The sequence below is a fragment of the Oncorhynchus mykiss genome, chromosome 24 (assembly GCF_057628025.1).
Source record: "Oncorhynchus mykiss isolate SJ-2025 chromosome 24, ASM5762802v1, whole genome shotgun sequence".
In the NCBI taxonomy this organism is placed as follows: Eukaryota; Metazoa; Chordata; class Actinopteri; order Salmoniformes; family Salmonidae; genus Oncorhynchus; species Oncorhynchus mykiss.
In genome coordinates, this window is record NC_143045.1 from 11250860 (window position 1) to 11275295 (window position 24436).

General features: G+C 43.4%; 1 protein-coding gene across 9 annotated transcripts; it reads right to left on the reverse strand.

Moving 5' to 3' along the window:
* Positions 1 to 493: 493 nt before the first annotated feature.
* LOC110503715 (coiled-coil domain-containing protein 9) lies at positions 494 to 17503 on the reverse strand. 9 transcript variants are annotated; one of them, XM_090218254.1, is made up of 17 exons: positions 17382 to 17503; positions 16773 to 16830; positions 16312 to 16416; positions 13676 to 13837; positions 10654 to 10909; positions 10337 to 10572; positions 9956 to 10039; positions 9669 to 9836; positions 9294 to 9478; positions 8352 to 8416; positions 7948 to 7992; positions 7168 to 7288; positions 6943 to 7087; positions 6270 to 6813; positions 5872 to 6045; positions 5121 to 5237; positions 2435 to 3113 (listed from the first exon to the last, which is right to left on the reverse strand). In XM_090218254.1, exons 2-17 carry the CDS (start codon positions 16773 to 16775, stop codon positions 3088 to 3090), a joined length of 2436 nt encoding a protein of 811 aa, XP_090074380.1. In that variant the 5' UTR covers positions 16776 to 16830; positions 17382 to 17503; the 3' UTR covers positions 2435 to 3087. The 9 variants fall into 9 exon arrangements, with proteins under 9 accessions (XP_090074381.1, XP_021437868.3, XP_090074379.1 ...); XM_090218250.1 differs by having other exon boundaries at positions 10337 to 10614; XM_090218252.1 differs by having other exon boundaries at positions 10636 to 10909.
* Between the last annotated feature and the right edge of the window lie 6933 nt (positions 17504 to 24436).

Sequence of the window (24436 nt, forward strand, 5' to 3'; positions counted from 1 at the left end):
TCAACACCTTTCACTTCACACCTCAGTGCTAATTGAAGTTATATCTGGTCTGTCTAGCAAGCCTGGCAGCCTTAACTCAGCATTCAGTCTCCATAAATTAAAATATATAATTGTAATGTACTTTATTTTTTCTTCTTGGCTTTCAAAATAGCATCAGAATAAACACTACTCACTCAGTTCCAGGTTGGAGGGTGTCCTCAGGTCTCTGCTGTTTGTTTGCTAGAGCACCCTCTGTATAGCTTGGAAACAGGAAACCTTGGTAGCAGTAATCTATCCGGTTAATTTGGCCAAAATTAGGTTGTATGTTTGGAGTTTTGATCTGGAGCGAAGGCCATGCTGTGGAGGGTAGCATACTGCATTTGTCCCTGATGAAAATCTCATTACTCCAAATCTATCTGTTTGAAAAAAAATGTTGAAAAATGTGAGAGCTCACATGCAGCTGTGTCTCGCTCTCTGCCTCCCCAAGACTATTGTGAATCACAAGAAACATAGAGACCTGACCACCATACATTTATTTGATATGGAAACTAAGAAGCAAAATAAACAGAACACATTTCATGTTGTACATTTGACAGTTGCGTATGAAACAATGAATTTCCTGCCAAATCACAATGTAATACTTAAAGAAAAAGCTATCAAATGTAATCTTCTGCTTGATTGATTAAAGTGTCAATATCTTGGGATAAAAACTAATTCATGGTAATCAACAGATAAACAAAGTCTTGAATTTTAGATCATGCTAGTTTAGACAGGCCAGTTACACTCCACTCCAAAAACATACCCAAATAATGTAGTTTTATATTCAAAACGCAGACATTTTAGAAGTGCAGGAAAATTTGATGCTTGTAATACAATCACTAAGTCATCAGAAACGGAAAAGAATGAGGATATCCAAATGCAAATCACAAAGAACAAAAATAGATGCCTTTTTTCCCACACAAAACATTGGAATGTTTAGTTGGAATTCAAAGTACTAAACTACATATTGCATTTCCTTGAGTTCTTGATCCATTCAATTCATTTAAACTCTTCATTCCTTTTCAAGAAATAAAATTAAAGCATAGTTTAATATCTGTGCTCGTGTTCATTATAGGTGAGCCAGATTGAGTTCATGACCAAGAGTAGGCAAAAAAAAGCCAACGAGACTTAAAAATCTAAACAAAATCTTGGTCTGTTGAGGTACATGTTGGTACATGTTGGTACATGTCTGATGCCCCTCGACTAAAACTAGAAAGGCCACTAGCGATCTATCGCAAATGAGAAACGAAAGGAAAGCTTTGGATGGTTATTAACAAACATTGTCAGGGTCACTTTATGCCTGTGCTTGGTTAAGTACAGTGTATCTCACTTAAAAATAAACTAATATCATTTTAACTACACTCCTCTTGGGGTCCCAAATCTAAACCAACTTTGTTACATGATTATTAGGAAACATAATGTACATTTTTCAATGCCATGGCTTAAATTTGTTCACATGATTTGTTTCATGACAAAATACAACTAAAATGTATTGAGTTAAGGATAAAGGGGACCAAACCCTAATCATACAAACTCCACAGAGAGAGGGTTTGGGAATCTTTAAAGTAAAGGCTATTAAAACAAGTGTGGATAAACTGTAGTCAATAAGCTGTCTATATTGAGGGAGGAGAATGCTCTTTCAACTGTTAGCATTCCATATATGTATTTTTTTGCCATGTTGAAGAGGCATAACAGTCTCTTTGACCTTTCAAAAGAGTTGGAGTTAAAAAAAAGAAAATGCCAAGGTTGAACAATTGAGGTGAGAATTTCATATTTGTGAGTCTTCGCTAAATGTAATAATTTGATTTGTTAAATCATACACATATATCAAAAGGTAAAAACAAGTTGGGGCTTTGTTGACTTGACATCACAGTAAGATCCTAATTGGCTGCTATAAAACCTAAGCCATTTACCATAGTGGCTCAGATGAATGGCAGTATCATTATTCTATGCAACTTGCAGCTCAAACAGTACAGAACATATGTGGTCTGATTATTGAGGAGAGGGAGATGTTTGGAGGCCAGGTGCCTGGCCACGTCCCTCCAGGATGTCTGTGATGGCTGTTCCAGTCATGGTGTGCGAGGCCCGGTTTCCTTTCTTCTTGTCATTATTTTCTCCCCTCCTCTCTCCTCATCCTTAATCTGTGAACCACTAGCACTGAAAAGTCAGTTTCCCAGAGCAGCTCTCAGCCTGTCGATAGAGAACAGAGGGAGTGTGGGGGTCACTGGCTGCAAGCTGGTTTAATCTGCTGTCTGGCTGTCTGCAACACTGCTAACGCAGCACAACATGCATGGGACAGCATGGCATGGTATGGCAGGGCATGGTCCTGGTATGGTCTGGTATTAGCTCTCAGCAGGCAAATAAGTACCAATAATTGTCCAAAAATGTATGCAAAACTCATTCATGATATTATCACCATTGATAGTATGTGTCCAACAACCAAACAGGCATTTTCTGCAATGCTCATTTGATCGGGTAACAGTCCCTCTCATGGACCAATATTAGTCTCCCTCAAAAACATCAAAAGAACTCGAAGAGAGGCGGTTTTAATCAATCAGGCTCAGAGTTCAAAAGGGTCTCCATTACATCCATACCATCATGTCGGTCAGACTGCGGCTAATCTCCTCATAAAAGCCTTTCAATGCTAATTGTGCCTCTTCTTCCTGTACTTCACCGATCTCCACCCTCATTAGACTAATCGGATTTGGCGCAGTGAGCGTCTTCATTCAGCCAAAGCATAGACACCCAGGTTTAGTCCAAAATGGCACCCTATTCCCTTTGACCAGAGCCCTATAAAAGTAGTGCACTATCAATGGAATGGGGTGCTGTTTGGGATGCATACCCAGCCATTAGCTGTGGTGATTACCACCAGAGAAACACTTAAAAGGCTGTAAGGAGAAACCTAACAATGATGACAAGGACCAGACAACAAGGAATCATTTATCTACTCAGAAGAGCCTTTTACAGACTATGGGAGTTTTCACTACATTAGCTTCAATAAGAAAAACAGTCCTAACGGTATCATGTTGTGATACAGAAGTACTGCTGTCAATCACCTCATATTTGAAGTCATGGCGTCAGATGGGTGCAATAACCTACAAAAACCAAAATGAAGGGAAAAAAACAATCCATGATGAAGCTATCGGTCTACAACAGAACACTCATAAGGGTTGAGGGACAGATTCTACATTCTAGTACTCACGACTAAACATCTACAAAAATCTATTCATAGAATCCCACCTTCAAAATGGCAATTTTTGGGGGGCATTTAAGCTGCGTTGTCAAAGTGTAGTGCATTGTAGCTCCACAGGGAAATGCTACATTTATTTGTTCTGTGTATCACTAAATATACAATCTGGGCTGTTACAGATAAACTCTACTGATGTATTAAAGAGCATAAAAACTTGAGTTATTAATAATAAATGATCCACTTCTAAAAAGGCATGTCAGTGCTAATTCTTAGCACTCTGCCCTCAGAGACAAAGGGAGCGCAATGAATGCACATTATCCTACACATCGTTAAAAAATGATTTATAGAGTGCATTTTATACTGTGCTAATGGGCCACGTTTTATAATGTAACTATTAACATTATTATTATTTTTTTTAACTAAGCTTATGAGAAAGCAATAAATGGTTTCTGAAAATATTAAAGCTAGAATCCTTAATTGAAACAATAACAAAGTGGACACACCCCTTCTGTTTAGGTATCACGCTAAGGGATGGGGCCTGGAGAAATGTAACCGCTCTCAAATTCATAGACAGAGCTATGGATGCAGACACTGACCATCCATGATATCGAGATGATCGTTTTAACCATCTTTTGAGGCTATAGTGTTTGTTTACAAACACTGGAGTAAAACAAGCTTATATTTTGGGTTCTCTCATAGAGTATGACAGTTGAACTAAGCTCATGAGGCATTTTTTTTTTGTGTGTGTACTTTTTACACAATTTGTCTCCCCAATTTCGTGATATCCAAATTGGTAGCTACAGCCTTGTCCCATCGCTGCTCCCGTACAGACTCGGGAGAGGTGAAGGTCGAGAATGTGTGCCTAATGAGGCATCTCTAAGTTACACTCTTCAAGAATCCAATGGGTATACGTCATTAACTTATACGTCCAACACCGGATGTGGCAACTAAGTATTTTAGCTTTAAGTGAGAAACACAGGAATCGTTGTGTTTGTCATTGAAGAGCTTTAAAGAGACGCGGTATTCAACCTTCCTAGGAATGTCAAAGTGGAGACTCTGGGAAAGGCTAAGTTATGCATTTTGATGACATGAGACAAAATACATAACAAACAGGGCAAAAAAACAAACATTTTCCAAACACACATGTGATTGGTGGTTTCAATTGAGTAATGCACTGTTTAAACATGTTCTGTTACCATCCAATGAGTGTCTAGTTCTGGTTAGCATCATTTGCAACATTCCATTTCAGGCGTAGTGAAGTCTTTGCCAAACAGACGTCAATTTAAGAAGCAGCACGACGAGGAAAAATTAAAGGAAGAGCAAATTTGATTTCTCATCCTTCTCAAACCACTCTTCATCCCATGACAGTCATGCGATTAACAAACCCATGAAAAACAGAAAATATATATGATTCTGCTCATTCGAGGTTGGGGACAGGGTGGGCAGCATGCGTAGTAAATGCATTAACCCACAAAACAAGGAAATGAGAAGGAGAACCAAAAGGAAAGGTGTTGAAGGGGTAAAACGACAGGGGTTCACACAGTGAGGTGTGGTAGCCATAGTGATGGCGACGGAGGTTAGTACATTCATTTCCCCAGGAGGAAACAGCAAGGCGGAGGAGTTTCACAGAGGATTTGGAGAAAAGAGAGGGCTTCAATTGGCCAAAGAATGCCAAGTGATGCAGTGAGTGACAGTAGACGTCGGTTGTGGGGTCATGCCAGTCAGCCAACTTCCGACAGACAGATGGAGAGGACAGAGAGAGGTGAGTGGCGAACAAAGAAAAATAAATAAGAGAGAAAGATAGAGGGAAAGAGGGAGGTACGTTGGTTTGTGTTTTGTGGTTAGTGCTCGGCGGGAGTCAGAGACTTCTTACAGAAAGCCACCGTCTCAAAGTCAGTGATATGAACCGCACCTGAAGACGACTGTTCCGAGGTGTCTGGGGCCATCTCTGGGGCAGTGGCCAGCTCAGACAGGCTCTGGTCAATCACCAGGACAGGGGTAAGAGTGGCGGCAGGGGTCTCCTCCTCATCTGGTTCAGATGGTACAGGGAAGGAAGAACGAGTCAGACACATCATTTGATTTTTACCACAACCTTCAAATGGTCATAAATATAAAATGTCAGGTGACCATAAGCAACAGTGCTGCTTTGCCTGCATTTATATTATGTGTGTAATTCAGCCCTATGGGATCTTTTAGTCACCATATTAACAATAAAGGCAGAGTGCAGTCGAAAACATGAAATTCATGTGTTTTATATATATTTCTGGAGGCTGGAATAATACTGTGAAATAGTGAAAATTATGATAATGCCCTTTTAGTGTAAGAGCTGTTTGAAAAGGCCGCCTGAAATTTCTGCCTGTTTAGGTGGGATGGAGTTCTGGCCTGCCTGGTGACATCAAGCCAATTAGTTAATAGACCAATAAGAAAGAAAGTTCTAAACCTTTCTACGAATAACAGCTAGTTTTCAGTTGTCCCCTCCCCACTCAGACCACTCACAGACGGTCTTAGCAAAATTCTTGCTTGAGAAATTCTTCTTTGCTAAGAAGCTATTTTTGTTTATTTTTTACCATTTTAATTGAAAACTATTGGTAAGCTACTCCATTGTTACCCAGAAATGATTTGATATTGAGATAAAAACAGCTGCTTTGCAGTGTGATAATTACCCTCTGTGGGGGTAGCAGGTGTCTCTTGGGCTGGTGGAGTGGTTGTAGTCTCCTCTTTCTCTGGGAGGTCAGTGGGGGTAGAGACAAGCTCTAATGATGATGATGATGATGATGATGATACAGAAGTTATTTCCTGGATCAGAGTCTCCTCCGGTGGAGCAGCAGTGACCACAACTGTGAGTTATAGAGAACGATAGGGGGAGGGTATGAGTGTGGATGAAAAACCCCCCAGAACAGACTACTGATAGAATGCTGAGCATCAAAACACACATCTTCTTCTGATCAACTTTGCAGGTTTATCCTGAATTAAAAGGGTAGCACATTCAACAGCATGCCAAATGTATGTTATGCTCTTGCAATATAATACAACCGTCAAACCAGTATATAAATATCTGTACCTGTCCGTGTGTCCCTCTCCTTCTCTGGCTCTGCTGGCTTGCTGGGACTGGGGGTTGGGCTGGGGCTGGAGTTGCGGTTGTCTTCTTGGACCTTAACCTGGGCAGGGCTTCCCTCAGTGCTAGGCGGTTTCAGGTGGTTCTCCCCCATACTGCTCCGGGGGGACTGCATCTCCATCTCCTCCCCCCAGTCTGTGACAGGCTGGTGGCCGTCCAGGGGAGAGAAGGGGCTGAGGGGCTTGGGGCCAGCGGGGGAGTCCTGAGCCTCCTGTTGGGAGGGGATGTAGACCTTGGGCCTCGGGGTGCGCTGCTCTTTAGGACTGGCTGCGGAGGGGGGAGTGGAGGGAGGAGGTGAGGTGGCGGCGGGCTTCCCTGCTGTGGTTTCTGAGCGAGGTGCCTTCGTCGGGGACAGTCCGTCTTTCCCTTCCTCATCCCCCTCATCGTCTCCCTCCGAGTCATCAACCCCGTCCATATCCTCGTCCTCTTCGTCGCTGGCATCCTCCCACTCATCCTCATCCTCCTCTGCGTCACCACTCTTCTCCTCCATCTAAGAGGGAAAGAAACAGACAAGTCACCTCTTAATGTGGATCATGGAAAGAGATCATGTTCAAAAACAACACAGGCATACATGTGCTAAAACACAGACCCCAGTGTGGGGTGGTGGGAGACGACATACCTTTTGTGATGAGGGAGCTTTGGGCTTCGCTTCCTCCTTCCGAGTCTTCTCCTCCTTCTTGGGTTTGTCTTCCTTCTCTTTCTCCCCGTCCTCCTCCTTCTCCCCGTCCTCCTCCTTCTCCACCTCCCAGCGGTTATCGTGCATGCTGTCAAAGAGATCCAGTCAGTGGAATGGAGAGGAACCAAAACAACAGATGCAGTCAGAGCCTTAGAAGAGATGCTATACCTGTAGCTCTGTCTCTGTCCTCGTCCCCTCCCCCGCTCTCCACGGCCCCCCTCCCTGGGTCCTCTACCCTGCCCCAGGAAGTCTCCGAACGTGGGCACCTTGGGAGGCGCCTTCACCTCGTCTGCGGGAAGTAAAGGATGAGGGAGGAAGAGAGTTCAGTTTAGAGGGTTTGGGGTGGAAGACTAGGTTTCAAGACCTTGAAAACAAATGAATGGCAGCCCCAGTACTGACACAGCAGCGCTGCTCTGAAATGGCACCCTATTCCCTTTATAGTGAACTACTTTTGACCAGGACCCTAGTTAAAAGTAGTGCACTAATAAGGGAATAGGGTGCCATTTGGGGGACACACATTTGCTGTTGGGTTTCGAGGAAGGGATGGAGAAATACTGCAACACATAGCAGCTCAGAGACGCCACAGAGCGACAACTGTGAGACAAACACACACGGACACACAGCCAAAGCAAGTGCATTCAATGAGGGAGGCTAGTTCCATCCTCGGGAGAGCATCCTCGGGGCAATGCATATATTCAGACTACAGACACACTGGTATTCCTGGCTAGGTTGTGCTTGATCAACCCGTGGCGGCATTCCATGGTTGTCTCGAAGTCAGACGTGATGTCTAGAATAGGGCTCAGTCCCAAATAGCACCTCTATTAACTATTTAGTTCACGACTTGGGAATCAGATGCCGTTCGGGACACAACCTAACACACACGCAGGGGGGGGGGGGGGGGGGGGGACACGGAACACACACCAACTCAGTCCCATGCCATTGGCTAACCTGAGGCCCTGCCGTGAGGCTGCGTGCGGGAGCCACGCCCCCTGGCTGTGGGGAGGACACACAGAGTGACATCACTCACATCACTACACACAGGGCCACCACAACAACACTATCTACCATATACACAGATAATACACTATGTTAACGGGGCCTGGATAAAAGTGTTCTTCAAATGAGAGTGTTGCTCAGACAAAGCATCAACGTGTCTAAGGGAAAGGTTTAGGTTTGAAGTGTTGATTGTGTGCGTGCACTTATCCGTGAATGGGTGAACGTGTTTGTTTGGGATAGAGAGGGAGAAAGGGTTGAGTAAAGTCTGCCGTCCTTGTCCGTCAGTGATTGTGGAACAGTGGGAACTAACAACGCCTTGTCATCAGAGTCTGGGGGGGGGCGGGGGTGTGACTTGCCTCTCCTTCTGCCTCCCTGGTCTGGCAGCATGGCCTCTGCAGCCACAGCTGGGTCCTCCTTAAACCTGTGAAAGCGCCGCAGGGTCAGACCTTCTCACCCTGTCACACTGCATCACCACTGGACCTGTCAATCCCTACCTGCCACCACCCCCACACCTATCGCACCTTCACAAGAAACAGAGACATGCCTAAAGGACAATCAGACTTGTGAACATATTCCCTAGCTGGGTATTGCCGCTTTCCATGTTATCTGTCTGTAGCTTGTGAGGTGTGGAAACACTGTTTCCGTTATGCATTTTGTTTTCTTGCTTTTTGTGCTATTGCGCTGTCTGTCTGATACATGTAGTTTGTCCTATGCTGCTCTGCATGTGCTCGCTGTTCATCGTTTATCTGTATTCTTAATAAACTGCCCAGGGACTTGCGGTTGAAAATTAGCCGGCTGGCTAAAACTAGCACTTTTACTGAAACGTTGATGAATGTGCACTGTCCCTGTAAACATTTTAAAAACTCAAACGCAACCCCTTCTCACGGCCAAGCCCCTGACCAGCCTCCCTCCTGTATGGACCTCCTAATCTCACATGGCCTCATGCTCTCATGGCTAAAGAAAGACCTAAAGAGAGGATGTATTGAATGTGAGATGTTTATCCACTATTATTTAGATATGTCCTATTCCAGTCATCTTGCTCCTGTGGTTCTCCCTTTCTGGGCTGCATCTCAGGATGTACAGTAAATTGAACACAACATCTAAAACATCAAGTGTGGCATCCGGTAATAATGAGATATTTAGGAGCGGTGTTGTCATTCCTGGGCTTCAGTAGGCACTGTCTGGTTTGGTTCACTGAATGCCTGCTGTTGTGGTGTTTTTGTGAATAAAGCCCTGGCTGTCTCCGTGATCAGAGCGTGTCAGTGGTGTTCGCGGTTCTCCTCCAGTCGGTCACTCACAAGCCGTCAGTCTTCTGGGCATCCCATTCCCGTCTCCACTGGCCCGTGGCGTTCCTGTGCCTGGCCAGACGCTCCTCGTCAATCTCCTCACGCTCCTTCTTCCAGCGGAGGTACTCGGCACGCTCCCGGCCCGTCATAGACATGGTCATATCCATGGAGCCCTTAGGGCCTCCTGGTCTCCGACTCTGTTGGAGAGAGAGAGAGAGAAAGAGAGAGAGGAAGTGTAAAGTAGCAGGATGTAAGAGAGAAGGGAACAGATAAATCAAACTTTGTTCTAATTTTGAATAAAGGAATCATTTCAACAAAATGAAGAAGACAAACCACACAGAACATTTGACCGATCAGGTCTTCTACAAAACAGAACAGAGCACTCACTGTCCACTCCTTCTCCAGCTCAGATCCCGTCTTCACATTGTCAAAATCTACTCCACCCCAGTTTCGGACATGTCGGCGGCTGCCCTCCTTGCGGTCCATGTCCGGGACTGGGCCGGAGCGCCGCGGGTCATCCAGGAAGTTACGGATGGGCTTGTCTCCCTCGGCAGGCTGCAGAAGGATTCCAAAGACAGCACCCTTACCCTATCTATTTCAGGTCTTCAACGCTAAACTGTCATCAAATAATCTGATAGTAATCCAATTTTTACAAAATGGCTTCCTGTACAAACCCTTTGTCCTCTTTCATACTCTGCAATCTTCTCCATCTCCTCGTTCATCTTCTCAATGTTCTGCCTCCTTTTCTCCTCCCACTCCTACAGAGACGCACAATATTTTAGAAAGAATAAAGAGAATAGAGGAGCATGCCATCCCAATTCGCTAAATTTCACACCCATATATTCTAAATCTTGTTCAGTCTTTTTCTTCAATTACTATAGTATGTACTCATCTTCCCATTACTCATGTCATTGCAAAGTAACCAACATCATCATCATCAAGATACACAGTCCAACCATCATTATGGAGACTATACCCATGGTAAACCTCAACCTGGCACATCTATAGCAACATTGCCTCGCTAGTTATTAGCTGATATGATTTTGCTCACAGACCTTAGACTTCCTGTCACCACCCTGTGGTCCTCCTCCTTCTTCTCTTTCTCGTCCTCCTCGGCCTCCTCTTCCTCTCCGTCCTCCGCGTGGAGCACGTTCACTGCGGCCGGGCCCCTCTCCTGGCCCCTCCATGACTGGACCCCTGTCCTCTCGCGGAGGACCCCTGTCCTCTCGCGGACCCCTGTCCTCTCGCGGACCCCTGTCCTCTCGCGGACCCCTGTCCTCTCGTGGAGGACCTCTGTCCTCTCGTGGAGGACCTCTGTCCTCTCGTGGAGGACCTCTGTCCTCTCGTGGAGGACCTCTGTCCTCTCGTGGACCCCTGTCCTCTCGTGGACCCCTGTCCTCTCGTGGTGGTCTGTCATGGGCCTGGCGTGGGTCTGCTAGGAGTCTGTCAGGGCGTTGCTCTCTCCTCTCCTGCCGTGGTCCTCCCCCTCTCTGTCCACCCCTGCTGAGCCGCCCGGACCCGGCCCTCAGCGGAGGGCTTTCACCTTGGGCTCTGGGGCCGTCTCCCTCTTCAGAGTCCCGCCTGCCTCGAGGTGGCCCTTGTTTCCAGTCATTGATCACCCGTTTCTCCTGCAGGGAGAACACAAGTTTTGATTAGACCCACTTGACCCACTAAAAGACCGGAATAAACCTTGCATACATACAGTGCTATATTGTCACTCCAAATTCCCAGACACACAACAGATGTCTCTGAAAACAAAGGTCAACAATATAATACAGTGGGGGGGAAAAGTATTTAGTCAGCCACCAATTGTGCAAGTTCTCCCACTTAAAAAGCTGAGAGAGGCCTGTAATTTTTATCATAGGTACACTTCAACTATGACAGACAAAATGAGAGAAAAAAAATCCAGAAAATCACATTGTAGGATTTTTAATGAATTTATTTGCAAATTATGGTGGAAAATATGTATTTGGTCACCTACAAACAAGCAAGATTTCTGGCTCTCACAGACCTGTAACTTCTTCTTTAAGAGGCTCATCTGTCCTCCACTCGTTACCTGTATTAATGGCACCTGTTTGAAGTTGTTATCAGTATAAAAGACACCTGTCCACAACCTCAAACAGTCACACTCCAAACTCCACTATGGTCAAGACCAAAGAGCTGTCAACGGACACCAGAAACAAAATTGTAGACCTGCACCAGGCTGGGAAGACTGAATCTGCAATAGGTAAGCAGCTTGGTTTGAAGAAATCAACTGTGGGAGCAATTATTAGGAAATGGAAGACATACAAGATCACTGATAATCTCCCTCGATCTGGGGCTCCACATAAGATCTCACCCCGTGGGGTCAAAATGATCACAAGAACGGTGAGCAAAAATCCCAGAACCACACGGGGGGACCTACTGAATGACCTGCAGAGAGCTGGGACCAAAGTAACCTAAGTAACCAAAGCCTACCATCAGTAACACACTACGCCACCAGGGACTCAAATCCTGCAGTGCCAGACGTGTCCCCCTGCCCCCAGCCAGTACATGTCCAGCCCTGTCTGAAGTTTGCTAGAGAGCATTTGGATGATCCAGAAGAAGATTGGGAGAATTTCATCTGACCATATGACACCAAAATATACATTTTTGGTAAAAACTCAACTCGTCGTGTTTGGAGGACAAAGAATGTGAAAGCATGGGGGTGGAAACATCATGCTTTGGGGCTGTTTTTCTGCAAAGGGACCAGGACGACTGATCCGTGTAAAGGAAAGAATGAATGGGGCCATGTATCGTGAGATTTTGAGTGAAAACCTCCTTCCATCAGCAAGGGCATTGAAGATGAAACGTGGCTGGGTCTTTCAGCATGACAATGATCCCAAACACACCGCCCGGGCAACGAAGGAGTGGCTTCGTAAGAAGCATTTCAAGGTCCTGGAGTGGCCTAGCCAGTCTCCAGATCTCAACCCCATAGAAAATCTTTGGAGGGAGTTGAAAGTCCGTGTTGCTCAGCAACAGCCCCAAAACATCACTGCTCTAGAGGAGATCTGCATGGAGGAATGGGCCAAAATACCAGCATCAGTGTGTGAAAACCTTTTGAAGACTTACAGAAAACGTTTGACCTCTGTTATATACCCTTTGTTGGCAATGACAAAGTATTGAGATAAACTTTTGTATATTGACCAAATACTTATTTTCCACCATAATTTGCAAATAAATTCATCAAAAATCCTACAATGTGATTTTCTGGATTGTTTTCCTCATTTTGTCTGTCATAGTTGAAGTGTACCTATGATGAAAATTACACTTTTTTGCCGCACTGTATAAGGTGCAAGAAGACTTAGGTGTCTGAGCTTTTAACTCTAAAACGTATCCATATCATAACCCATTTAGGGCAATACTACAGCACCCTCAACAAGTCCCTTCTTGTCTGAATGAGTGACCTTTAGTGTGAAGAGTGGGGTGGATCACAGCTGTAGGGGCCATCTGAGACCCAGAAAACCTCACCAGGCTTTGATTAAAATGTACTCCAGCCTGTCTCTCCAGTCCACAGGAGGCTGATTAAAAAACATACTGTCTGACAGGAGGTAGTATGTACTGGAATTACATTCAAGAGCAGCAATGGCTTGAGAGCATCCCCTTCAGGTAGAAATACAGGGTGCATAGGCTCTAGTCAAAAGTAGTGCTTTATGTAGCAAATAGGCTGCCATTTGGGACAACCATAGCAAGGGATTTGCATTCACCTCTACCTATGTAGAACAGAATTATATAACTTACCCATCTGAATATACAGTAGATGTATAATCATCAAGCTGAAGCAGGGGTATAAAGTTGGAACCAGACACAATTTCCATGAGTGGTTTCAAAACATCTCTCTGTTCATGGTGTACGTCATCACTTTCCTGTCTGTGTCAGGAATACCACTCAGCTAGCATCATTTCACCCAGCTGCTTTAAGATATATGTCCCTCTCAAGTGTACCTCATTTCAACATCCTCCATTAGGTATCACTAATCTCATCCAGCTGCCACAGCAGGGGAATATGAATAGTTTGACTGACAGGAAATTGGATGTGAGCGGGCAAATAGATGTGCACCTGTTAAAGTCTATGAGACTTGTTCTGGTAGAGGCCATCTTTCAGAGCTCAGGGGGTTCTCTCCAAGCAAAGTGTTTGAGAGTGCACATTGTCATGTTTGTGGTCTTCTTAAATCATGTTTATTCAGTTGGCACAAACTGAATAAATAGTTTTCAAATGGAAAATGTGTGTTCTTATTGGACAGGTTCAGGTAGTAACTAGTCCATATCTAATTTTTGTGCCTAATGAACATGATTTATTTGGGCATTCGTTAGCTTGGTCTGATATAACCTGGTACTACAGTATGTGCTGAGACAGAGCCCTCATTCTGGCCTCACCCCTGCAGGTTTGGAGAGGTCTACGGTGACAGTGAAGCTCTCTTTCTCTGTCCTCCATCTGTCTCCCTCTGGCGGGCCATCGTGAGGGCGGCTCTTCCTGGGTGGGTGCGTCTTCACGGCAATCCCCTCTTGCTCCGCCTTCTTTTTGTCCTCTTCTATTTCCTGCAGAAAGATAACAAAACAAAGGTTGGCTGATGATAGACTCACAAAGGCGCATCAGTGTCTCTCCCTAACCTGATAAATCAAGCATGAATACAGGGAGATTCAACAGAAAAGTATAATAACCATAATATGAATATCCTGACAGTCAGATATCTATTTTGCGATGTGGCCGTGCAATTTACAGTACTAGTCAAAAGTTTGGACACAGCTACTCATTCAAGGGTTTCTCTTTAGTTTGACTATTTTCTACATTGTAGAATAATAGTAAACGTCAAAGATATGAAATAACACATATGGAATCATAAAGTAACCAAATAAACTAGAGTCAACATATATTTTATATTATTCAAAGTAGCCACCCTTTGCCAGTGGTGGATAAAAGTACACAATGTCATACTTGAGCAAAGGTATAGATACTTAAATAGAAAGTACAAGTGAAAGTCAGCCAGTAAAATACTACTTGAGTAAAAGTCTAAAAGCATTTGGTTTTAAATATACTTAAGTATCAAAAGTAAGTCATTTAAAATTCCTTATATTAACCAAAGCAGACAGCACCATTTTCTTGTTTTTAAAATGTACGGACTGCCGGACTCCAACACTGAGACAATATTTACAAAAGATGCATTTATGTTTAGTGTGTCGCCAGGCCAGACGCACGAGGGGATGACCACATTATCTCTTGATAAGTGCGTCAATTTAATTATTTTCCTGTCCTGCTAAGCATTCAAAATGTAATGAGTACTTTGGTTGTCAGGGGAAATGTATAGAGTAAAAAGTATAATATTGTCTTTAGGAATGTAGTGAAGTAAAAGTTGTCAAAAATATAAATAGTAAAGTAAAGTACGGATACCCCAAAAAACTACTTAAGTAGTACTTTAAAGTATTTTTACACCACTGCCCTTTGCCTTGATGACAGCTTTGCACACTCTTGGCACTCTCAGTTTCACCTGGAATGCTATTCCAACTGTCTTAACGAGTTCCCACATATGCTGAGCACTTGTTGGCTGCTTTTCCTTCACTCTGTGGTCCAACTCATTCTAAACCATCTCAATTAGGTTGAGGTCAGGTGATTGTGGAGGCCAGGTCATCTGATGCAGCAGTCCATCACCTTCCTTCTTGGTCAAATAGCTCTTACACAGCTTGGAGGTGTGTTGGGACATTGTCCTGTTGAAAAACAAATGATACTCCCACAAAGCGCAAACCAGATGGGATGGCGTATCACTGCAGAATGCTGTGGTAGCCATGCTGATTAAGTGTTCCTTGAATTCTAAATAAATCACAGACAGTGTCACCAGCAAAGCACCCCTACACCATCACACCTCCTCCTCCATGTTTCATGGTGGGAACCACACATGCGGAGATCAAGCGTTCACCTACTCTGCGTCTCACAAAGACACAGCGGTTGGAACCAAAAATCTCAAATTAGGACTCATCAGAACAAAGGACAGATTTCCACCTATCTAATGTCCATTGCTCGTGTTTCTTGGCCAGAGGCATATCTCTTCTTATTATTGCTGTCCTTTAGTAGTGGTTTCTTTGCAGCAATTCTATCTCGGAGGCCTGATTCACAGTCTCCTGAACAGTTGATGTTGAGATGTGTCTGTTACTTGAACTCGGTGAAGCATTTATTTGGGCTGCAATTTCTGAGGCTGGTAACTCTGATGAACATATCCTCTACAGCAGAGGTAACTCTGGGTCTTTCTTTCCTGTGGCGGTCCTCATGAGAGGCAGTTTCATCATAGCGCTTGATGGTTTTTGCGACTGCACTTGAAGAAACTTTCAAAGTTCTTGAAATTTTCCGGATTGACTGACCTTCATGTCTTAAAGTAATGATGGACTGTTGTTGCTCTTTGCTTATTTGAGCTGTTCTTGTCAAAATATGGACTTGGTCTTTTACCAAACAGGTCTATCTTCTGTATACCGTTCCTACTTTGTCACAACACAACTGATTGGCTCAAACGCATTAAGAGGGAAAGAAATTCCACAAATAAACTTTTAACAAGGCACAACTGTTAATTGAAATACATTCCAGGTGACTATCTGATGAAGCTGGTTGAGAGAATGCCAAGAGTGTGCAAAGCTGTCATCAAGGCAAAGTGTGGCTACTTTGAAGAATTGTTTATGTTTAACACTTTTTTGGTTACTACATGATTCCAAATGTGTTGCTTCATAGTTTTAATGACTTCACTATTATTCTACAATGTAGAAAATAGTACAAAATTAAAATAAAATAAAAACCTTGAATGAGTAAGTGTCCAAACTTTCGACTGGTACTGTAGCTGTTTGATATAAGCTAATAATATAATACAATAGGGTATATTATTTAGCATAGTACATACATTTTCGAATGGGTGGTCACAATGGGAATCGTACCCACAATCCTGACATTGCAAGTGCCATGCTCTACCAACTGTACCACACAGATAATGCTGCTGCAACAACAGGGCTATATCTCTGATCCTGTGGGAGCTCACCTGGTACCTCCGGACCAGAGCTTCATTCTTCTTGCGCAGGGCCTCGATCCTTCTGTCAAGCTCTGCATCCTTCTCCTCCTTTGTCTTGAGATCCACCACTGTAGACTGAGAAATTGAAGGTGTATATACATTTAGAATAAGATTCTACAAAGATTCTACAACGTGTTGGTCAAAACAAGCACTGTGATTGGTGCTGATCTACGGTACTCGGCCACAGCCGTGCTAACACAGTTGTTTCCCACTGTACAATTACTTTAGTGTTGCATGTCATAGTTAACCAACTACCAACTAGTATCAGCACATTTGATTCCCATTATGGTTTGCATTATCACATATTCTCAGAGAAGCTATTATGTATGATTATGCAATGTTTGAATTAAGACTAAAATAATATATCAGCCTAAACTAGTCAATCTGCAAAATTACAACACATAATATATAATTGCATTTCAGAAGCTCACCATGGCCTCTAGCCCGTCCTGATGCGCAGGTGGTGGGCTGAAATCCTGCCTCTTCCAGCTGATGTGGGTTTAAAAAAGGTCTGTGAGAAATGCAGCCTGGAGGGTTGTTTACACAATAACCACTGCGGTGCATAGAAGGGGGATACAAATGTGAAACAACCGTGTGTACAGCATGAACGGAGTACCAGAATGGAATTGGCCACTTAAAGACTATTGGTAGCCAATAATTACATAAAGCGAAGGTGTTGTAGCCTACGTGAATCCATAAATCCTTCATGAGTCCAAGCTGCGTTCTGTGAGAAAGCCTTCTTAAGCGTATTAGTGAGTGCACATAACCTAGAAAGGAGCTTAAAATTATACGCAAACCACATGTTATAGCAAATACCTTACACATTAGCCTCTCTTTAAAAATTAAACAAGTAAGTAACCTTGGTTTTAATAGTTTTATTTAGACACATGTGAGGTATGCACACCACACCGGGCCATGTCTGCGCTATCAATATGGAGTTGAAGCCCCCTGTTGGAAGTAACTGCATTAAAAATATGCAACATTGTTTATAAGGTTGGCGTAAAGATACAAAGTATCACAATACAGTCGAACTAGATTACCTTTATCAAAGCGAGTTGTGTTTACCGACAGTGTGATCAATACAATGTATCAGATCCAGCTCCACGACATTGTAGCCCCATACTAATTTCCTGTAATGGCAATTCAACTTCCTGCCAAATTTGGAACCTTCACAGTTTTTAAAGAGACAGTAAGCAAAGCGTGCTATTTCAAACCTGCCTCCACAATGTGGGCTATGTTAACAGATAAATAGCCTATATATCTAGGAAATAAATGAACGGATAGCAGTTTATGTTTGGTAAGGATTCACTTGAGTGAAAATGCATATAATTTGCCTACATCTGCCAAATCCACAAGGGGGCGACAATGTCTACCAAAAAAAATACACCAATAATCCTGCGTTGTCAAATCTGGTAGTCAACATCTATCAGTTATTGTGGTTATTATAAGGGTTCGGTTATTAGAGTCTGTGGCTTTATAATTAAGATACTTAACTGGATCAGGCAGAGGGCAATATAACACCCCCTTCACATTTCAATGCATTCAAATAGATCCTATGAACATATGAGATCTTCTGGCCACATGTTGCCAAATATTAATTATGGAAACAAAATGTGTAATTGTGGTGAAATGGGAATATAACATTTTAAAATAACAATAATGTGTAGGTCTATAACAACTGAAACAATTTGGACAATTTAAAAAATTGGTCCTTCCTTATACAGTTTAAAAATAGGTGCGTGTATCACTATCTCCTGAATAGGCAGGCAGACAAATGGAAAACGGATGATGTTAAAACTGAGTGACACAAGCACTTCATTGAGTTACTGACATCCTCTCAACGGCTTCCATGCCACGCACAGTTCCAACCAATCGCTCATTCCCCGCCACTGCTGCCCCTACGCTGTTTCCGGGCAGAAGAGATTTATCAAAGGAAAACAATCCGTGACAGATATGGTATCGCTCTCTCACACGCACTCTCTGTTGTAGGGACGCATAATTCGAGATTACCAATCATCACGTGGTTCTTTATGAAGTCTTTTCCAGGGGTGTCATGCACCCCTTAAATCTGAGGGGGCACAAAGTATGTGAGGATGCCTGGAGGCTGGTCTGGAAAGGTGCTATGCCCATAAATTGGAGACTGTTGTATTTTTCAAACACCTGAAACAAAATCTGAGGGGGCACAAAGTACAGGAAGATGGCTGGTGGCTGGTCGGGAGGGGTGCTATGCCCAGTCCATAAATTGGAGACTTTTTCAAACACCCGAAACAGCTTTCTCCTGCAACTAAAAAAAGGGTTCCAAAAGGGTTATTCGGCTGTCCCCATAGGAGAACACTTTTTGGTCCGGCTCCAGCTAGAACCCTTTTTGGTTCGGTTCCAGGTAGAACCGTTTTGAGCTCCACATAGAACCCTCTGTAGAAAGGGTTCTACATGGAACCCAAAAGGTTCTTCAAAGGGTTCTTTTTTTAAAGAAACTACATATGCTTCTCTGCATTTCTGCTAAAATCTGTGTAAAAGATTGAAAGGAATGTGAGTCTTATTCAGTACATTTAGTTATTGCTTGCTTTTCTAAAAATCTATCAACCTTGTCAGCAGGCTTGCCAACTAAGATAGACAAACTATCTACTCTAACTTGATTGATAGCCTGAAATGCCTTCTTGGTAGCTAGTTATGAAGGTTGTGACATTGGGAACATATCCGGGCTAGCTAAAGCCAACTTCATAAAATTGCTACGTGGCTAGTAGTATTACAGGACAAATCTGTTTGGGCACGTACCCCTGTGCCCCCATGGGAATGACGCCTCTGGTATTTTCTATGGCAGAAATTATGATAAAGGTGCAACAGGTTAGTTAGAGAGTTGTGTCAAGAAAGTGTAGCCTACAAGAAATTGTCAAGAAAGTGTAGCCTACAAGAAATTGTCAAGAAAGTGTAGCCTACAAGAAATTGTCAAGAAAGTGTAGCCTACAAGAAATTGTCAAGAAAGTGTAGCCTACAAGAAATTGTCAAGAAAGTGTATTCTACAAAGAAACCGATGAGGTAAAACCCTAAATAATAATAAATCCATCATCTTACTCACCATGGCTCATGAACACCAGGATGTAGGCCTATATTGCGTTTACATTTGAGTCATTTAGCAGATGCTCTTATCCAGAGCAATTTACAGTAAGTGCATTCATCTTAAAACAGCTAGATGGGACAACCACATATCTCAGTCATAGTAAGTACATTTTTCCTCAATAAAGTAGCTATCAGCAAAGTCAGTTGACACAGACAATGACGTGTGGTCGAATTCTGTTACAGACCTTACTATTGTTTGTCCACCCATGGTCCAAGATCCTGGACCTGTCACTGAGCGAAAAGGTGTCCTATAACTGCTATGCAATGGCTACCACCTCTCTGAGATCTGTAAACAGAGCAACCCAACAGAGACCTGGTGATGACCTAATTGTTTTGACAGGCAAACAACGGACCCCTGAGAGCCCATATGGGAACCCATGAGTCTACAGAGGGAGGAAAAAGTGCACTGGTTTGCATTGCTGGGCTGCTGATGAGGAGTATCCAAGATGCCATTTTAATTTAGTTTCTATTGCTAATCCTGGGTTTCAGCCTCGCTAGCGCATGGGAAAGCAGTGTGTGGATCTCATGTGGATTGCTGAAAATGCACATTCCTTCATATTGTGTTCCACAGCCTTATGATAACAAGGCATTGTAGGACTAAAAGGAGTCAGATGAGGGTACGATGGCAACAGCTGACACCCCTCAGCCATGAGCCATTTGTCCAGCCAGCCCTGGGTGATGATGATGAGGTAATAGTTGTTCCTGAAGCATCACACCTCTTTATCACTAAAGCCCTGTTCAAACAGGAGCATCTCTTCACATATTTCATGAATTATCCTACAATGCAACAGGCCCTGTGACCTCAACGTAAAGTCATGTCTGGGTTAGCCTTCACGAACAGTCATAAAAAAGTCACAGTCAATGCTTTTTGTGACATGCATGAGATGGATTCAGAGATACAGTATAGAGGAGGGGTGCAACACTAGAAGAGCACCTGGTAATTTTGCCACGGTATATCACATTTTAAAGAGAGAAAATATGTATATGTACATATGAATATATAAATATATTTGGATATTTGATAATCATTAGCTATACTGAATTCACACAGAATTTCAGAATCCATTTAACTGTTTTGTTTCTGATAGGGCCTAACTGAATTTGGTGTTTGCTGTCAAGGGGGCCAAGGTTTCTTCAACCTTATCCAATATGATAAGACTTTGCTGAATTTACTGCAGAGACTGACATATGCACCATTCAGAGAGATGAGAGAGAATGTCATTGGTCCTGTCGATCTTTCTGATCTTTCCGATCTTGCCTCCTTGTTCGAGCATCGGAGGTGGATGTCACCGTCTTCTAGCCATCATTGATCCATTTTTTTCCCCCATTGGTTTTGTCTTGTCTTGTCTTCCTACACACCTGGTTTCAATCCCATTCATTACCTGTTATGTATTTAACCCTCTGTTCCCCCTCATGTCTTTGTCAGAGATTGTTTGTTGTTTAGATTTCGTGTTGTTTGTATTGGTGCGCGACGGGTCCTCGTACCCACTTTGTTTTATGTTATTCATAGTTATGTTTTGTTTAAAGTTACTAAACAACTCCATTCCACTAAGTTTGATTCTCCTGCGCCTGACTTCCCTGCCACCTATACACATGACTCTGGCAATGTTTAATTTGTTAAGGTGGTTTATGCATCTGCAAAACCAAGCATAGGCTATACATTTGGTACACACAACATGTAAGGGATAATCAACGAGGGTCTATAAGTTCTATGGAAAATAATGAAAGGCATGGAAGGTGTGTTCCGGAGTGGAACTTGCCCTCCATGGAGTTACCTATATATATATATATATATATATATATATATATATATATATATATATATATATATATATATATATATATACACTGCTCAAAAAAATAAAGGGAACACTAAAATAACACATCCTAGATCTGAATGAATTAAATAATCTTATTGAATACTTTTTTCATTACATAGTTGAATGTGCTGACAACAAAATCACTCAAAAATTATCAATGGAAATCAAATTTATCAACCCATGGAGGTCTGGATTTGGAGTCACACTCAAAATTAAAGTGGAAAACCACACTACAGGCTGATCCAACTTTGATGTAATGTCCTTAAAACAAGTCAAAATGAGGTTCAGTAGTGTGTGTGGCCTCCACGTGCCTGTATGACCTCCCTACAACGCCTGGGCTTGCTCCTGATGAGGTGGCGGATGGTCTCCTGAGGGATCTCCTCCCAGATCTGGACTAAAGCATCCGCCAACTCCTGGGCAGTCTGTGGTGCAACGTGGCGTTGGTGGATGGAGCGAGACATGATGTCCCAAATGTGCTCAATTGGATTCAGATCTGGGGAACGGGCGGACCAGTCCATTGCATCAATGCCTTCCTCTTGCAGGACCTGCTGACACACTCCAGCCACATGAGGTCTAGCATTGTCTTGCATTAGGAGGAACCCAGGGCCAACCGCACCAGCATATGGTCTCACAAGGGGTCTGAGGATCTCATCTCGGTACCTAATGGCAGTCAGGCTACCTCTGGCGAGCACATGGAGGGCTGTGCGGCCCCCCAAATAAATGCCAATTTGCCAATCTTGATGTTCTCTGGCAAATTCCAAACGTCCTGCACGGTGTTGGGCTGTATATGCACAACCCCCACCTGTGGACGTCGGGCCCTCATACCATCCTCATGGAGTCTGTTTCTGACCGTTTGAGCAGACACATGCACATTTGTGGCCTGCAGGAGGTCATTTTGCAGGGCTCTGGCAGTGCTCCTCCTTGCACAAAGGCGGAGGTAGCGGTCCTGCTGCTGGGTTGTTGCCCTCCTACGGCCTCCTCCACGTCTCCTGATGTATTGGCCTGTCTCCTGGTAGCGCCTCCATGCTCTGGACACTACGCTGACAGACACAGCAAACCTTCTCGCCACAGCTCGCATTGATGTCCCATCCTGGATGAGCTGCACTACCTGAGCCACTTGTGTGGGTTGTAGACTATTCTCATGCTACCACTAGAGTGAAAGCACCGCCAGCATTCAAAAGTGACCAAAACATCAGCCAGGAAGCATAGGAACTCCTTTATTGGGGGTGTCTTGCTAATTGCCTATAATTTCCACCTATTGTCTATTCCATTTGCACAACAGCATGTGAAATGTATTGTCAATCAGTGTTGCTTCCTAAGTGGATAGTTTGATTTCACAGAAGTGTGATTGACTTGGAGTTACATTGTGTTGTTTAAGTGTTCCCTTTATTTTTTTGAGCAGTGTATACACTACCATTCAAAAGTTTGGGGTCACTAGAAATGTCCTTGTTTTTTAAAGAAAAGCACATTTTTGTCCATTAAAATAACATTGAATTGATCAGAAATACAGTGTAGACATTAATGTTGTAAATGACTATTGTAGCTGGAAACGGCAGATTTTTTTATAGAATATCTACATAGGCGAACAGAGGCCCATTGTCAGCAACCATGTGTTCCAATGGCACGTTGTGTTAGCTAATCCAAGTTTATCATTTTAAAAGGCTAATTGATCATTAGAAAGCCCTTTTGCAATTATGTTAGCACAGTTAAACTGTTGTGCTGATTAGACTAGTTGAGTATCTGGAGCATCAGCATTTGTGGGTTCGGTTACAGGCTCAAAATGTCCAGAAACAAACATTTCTTCTGAAACTCGTCAGTCTTTTCTTGTTCTGAGAAATGAAGGCTATTCCATCTAATAAATTGCCAAGAAACTGAAGATCTCGTACAATGCTGTATACTACTCTATTCACAGAACAGTGCAACTGGCTCTAACCAGAATAGAAAGAGTGGGAGGCCCCGGTGCACAACTGAGCAAGAGGACAAGTACATTAGTGTCTAGTTTGAGAAACAGGCGCCTCACAAGTCCTCAACTGGCAGCTTCATTAAATAGTACCTGCAAAACACCAGTCTCAAAGTCAACAGTGAAGAGGCGACTCCGGGATGCTGGCCTTCTAGGCAGAGTTGCAAAGAAAAAGCCATATCTCAGACTGGCCAATAAAAAGAAAAGATTAAGATGGGCAAAAGAACACAGACACTGGACGGAGGAACTCTGCCTAGAAGGCCAGCATCCCGGAGTTGCCTCTTCACTGTTGACTTTGAGACTGGTGTTTTGCACGTTGTTTGATTTATGGAACACTAAGATAAATAGTTATCTGTGTCGTATACAGTAATAACTACAGCCATATAATGTTTATATATGTTTGTCATGTATAGTTTCAGACTCTGCTACAAGGTTTACAACCTCATTATATTCCAATAAGTCATAATTACAACACTGATTTATTACAGAAGTGACTTACAATAGTATTTACATTAACTCACTTGTATACAGTAGTCTTAGTCTCCACTCTATGGAGACCAATGATTGTAGACAGAACTCTCGGGAAAGCCTGTTTATCACGCGCTGTCTCTTACACAGTAGTGTAGACCCCGGTTGCTACAGTACTCCATGGTAGGGGTGCTACCTGGTGATGGTTTGCTCAGGTCTCAGGTCTGTCTCTCAGCACCCTGCCATTACCTTGTTTGTGGAGGCAGCTGTTTGCCCAGTGCCACCTCAGCTGGCCCAACTACGCCTGTTTGGCAGCTAATTAAGGCAGCAACAATGAAAAGTAATTTGTGAAATTGAGGTGGGGGGGAGGAGGGGGAGGGTTCTGCAGTCTCCCATCTTAATTGAAAAAAATAGGAGAGGGTGTGTGTGGGGGGGGATAATGGATGATGTCATTGTGGTAACCCAAACATTGGCTCATCCTACAATGTGTTAGGAGACGTGCTGTGGCCTTCTGTTTTGGTTACTACTACCAGACTGATACAAACAACACACACACACACACACACACACACACACACACACACTCCTCGCAAGGCTGGCAGACTTGACCAGGTTGTGGCATTCAAGTAGGCTGCCCCCCAACACCCTCCTACCCACCGGAGAAAGGGTCCTCTTCTCAGCACCTGTAACACCTACAATACTAATATTACACTGGATTTAAATAGCGCTT

What these genes read in the sequence shown, in the direction of transcription:
- LOC110503715 (XM_021582192.3), bottom strand. An exon ending in GCCCAGAAGACTGACGGCTT is followed by an intron (nt 8,417 to 9,293) that starts GTGAGTGACCGA and finishes GCGCTTTCACAG; the next exon opens with GTTTAAGGAGGACCCAGCTG. An exon ending in ACCTGCTACCCCCACAGAGG is followed by an intron (nt 5,238 to 5,871) that starts GTAATTATCACA and finishes CATCTGAACCAG; the next exon opens with ATGAGGAGGAGACCCCTGCC.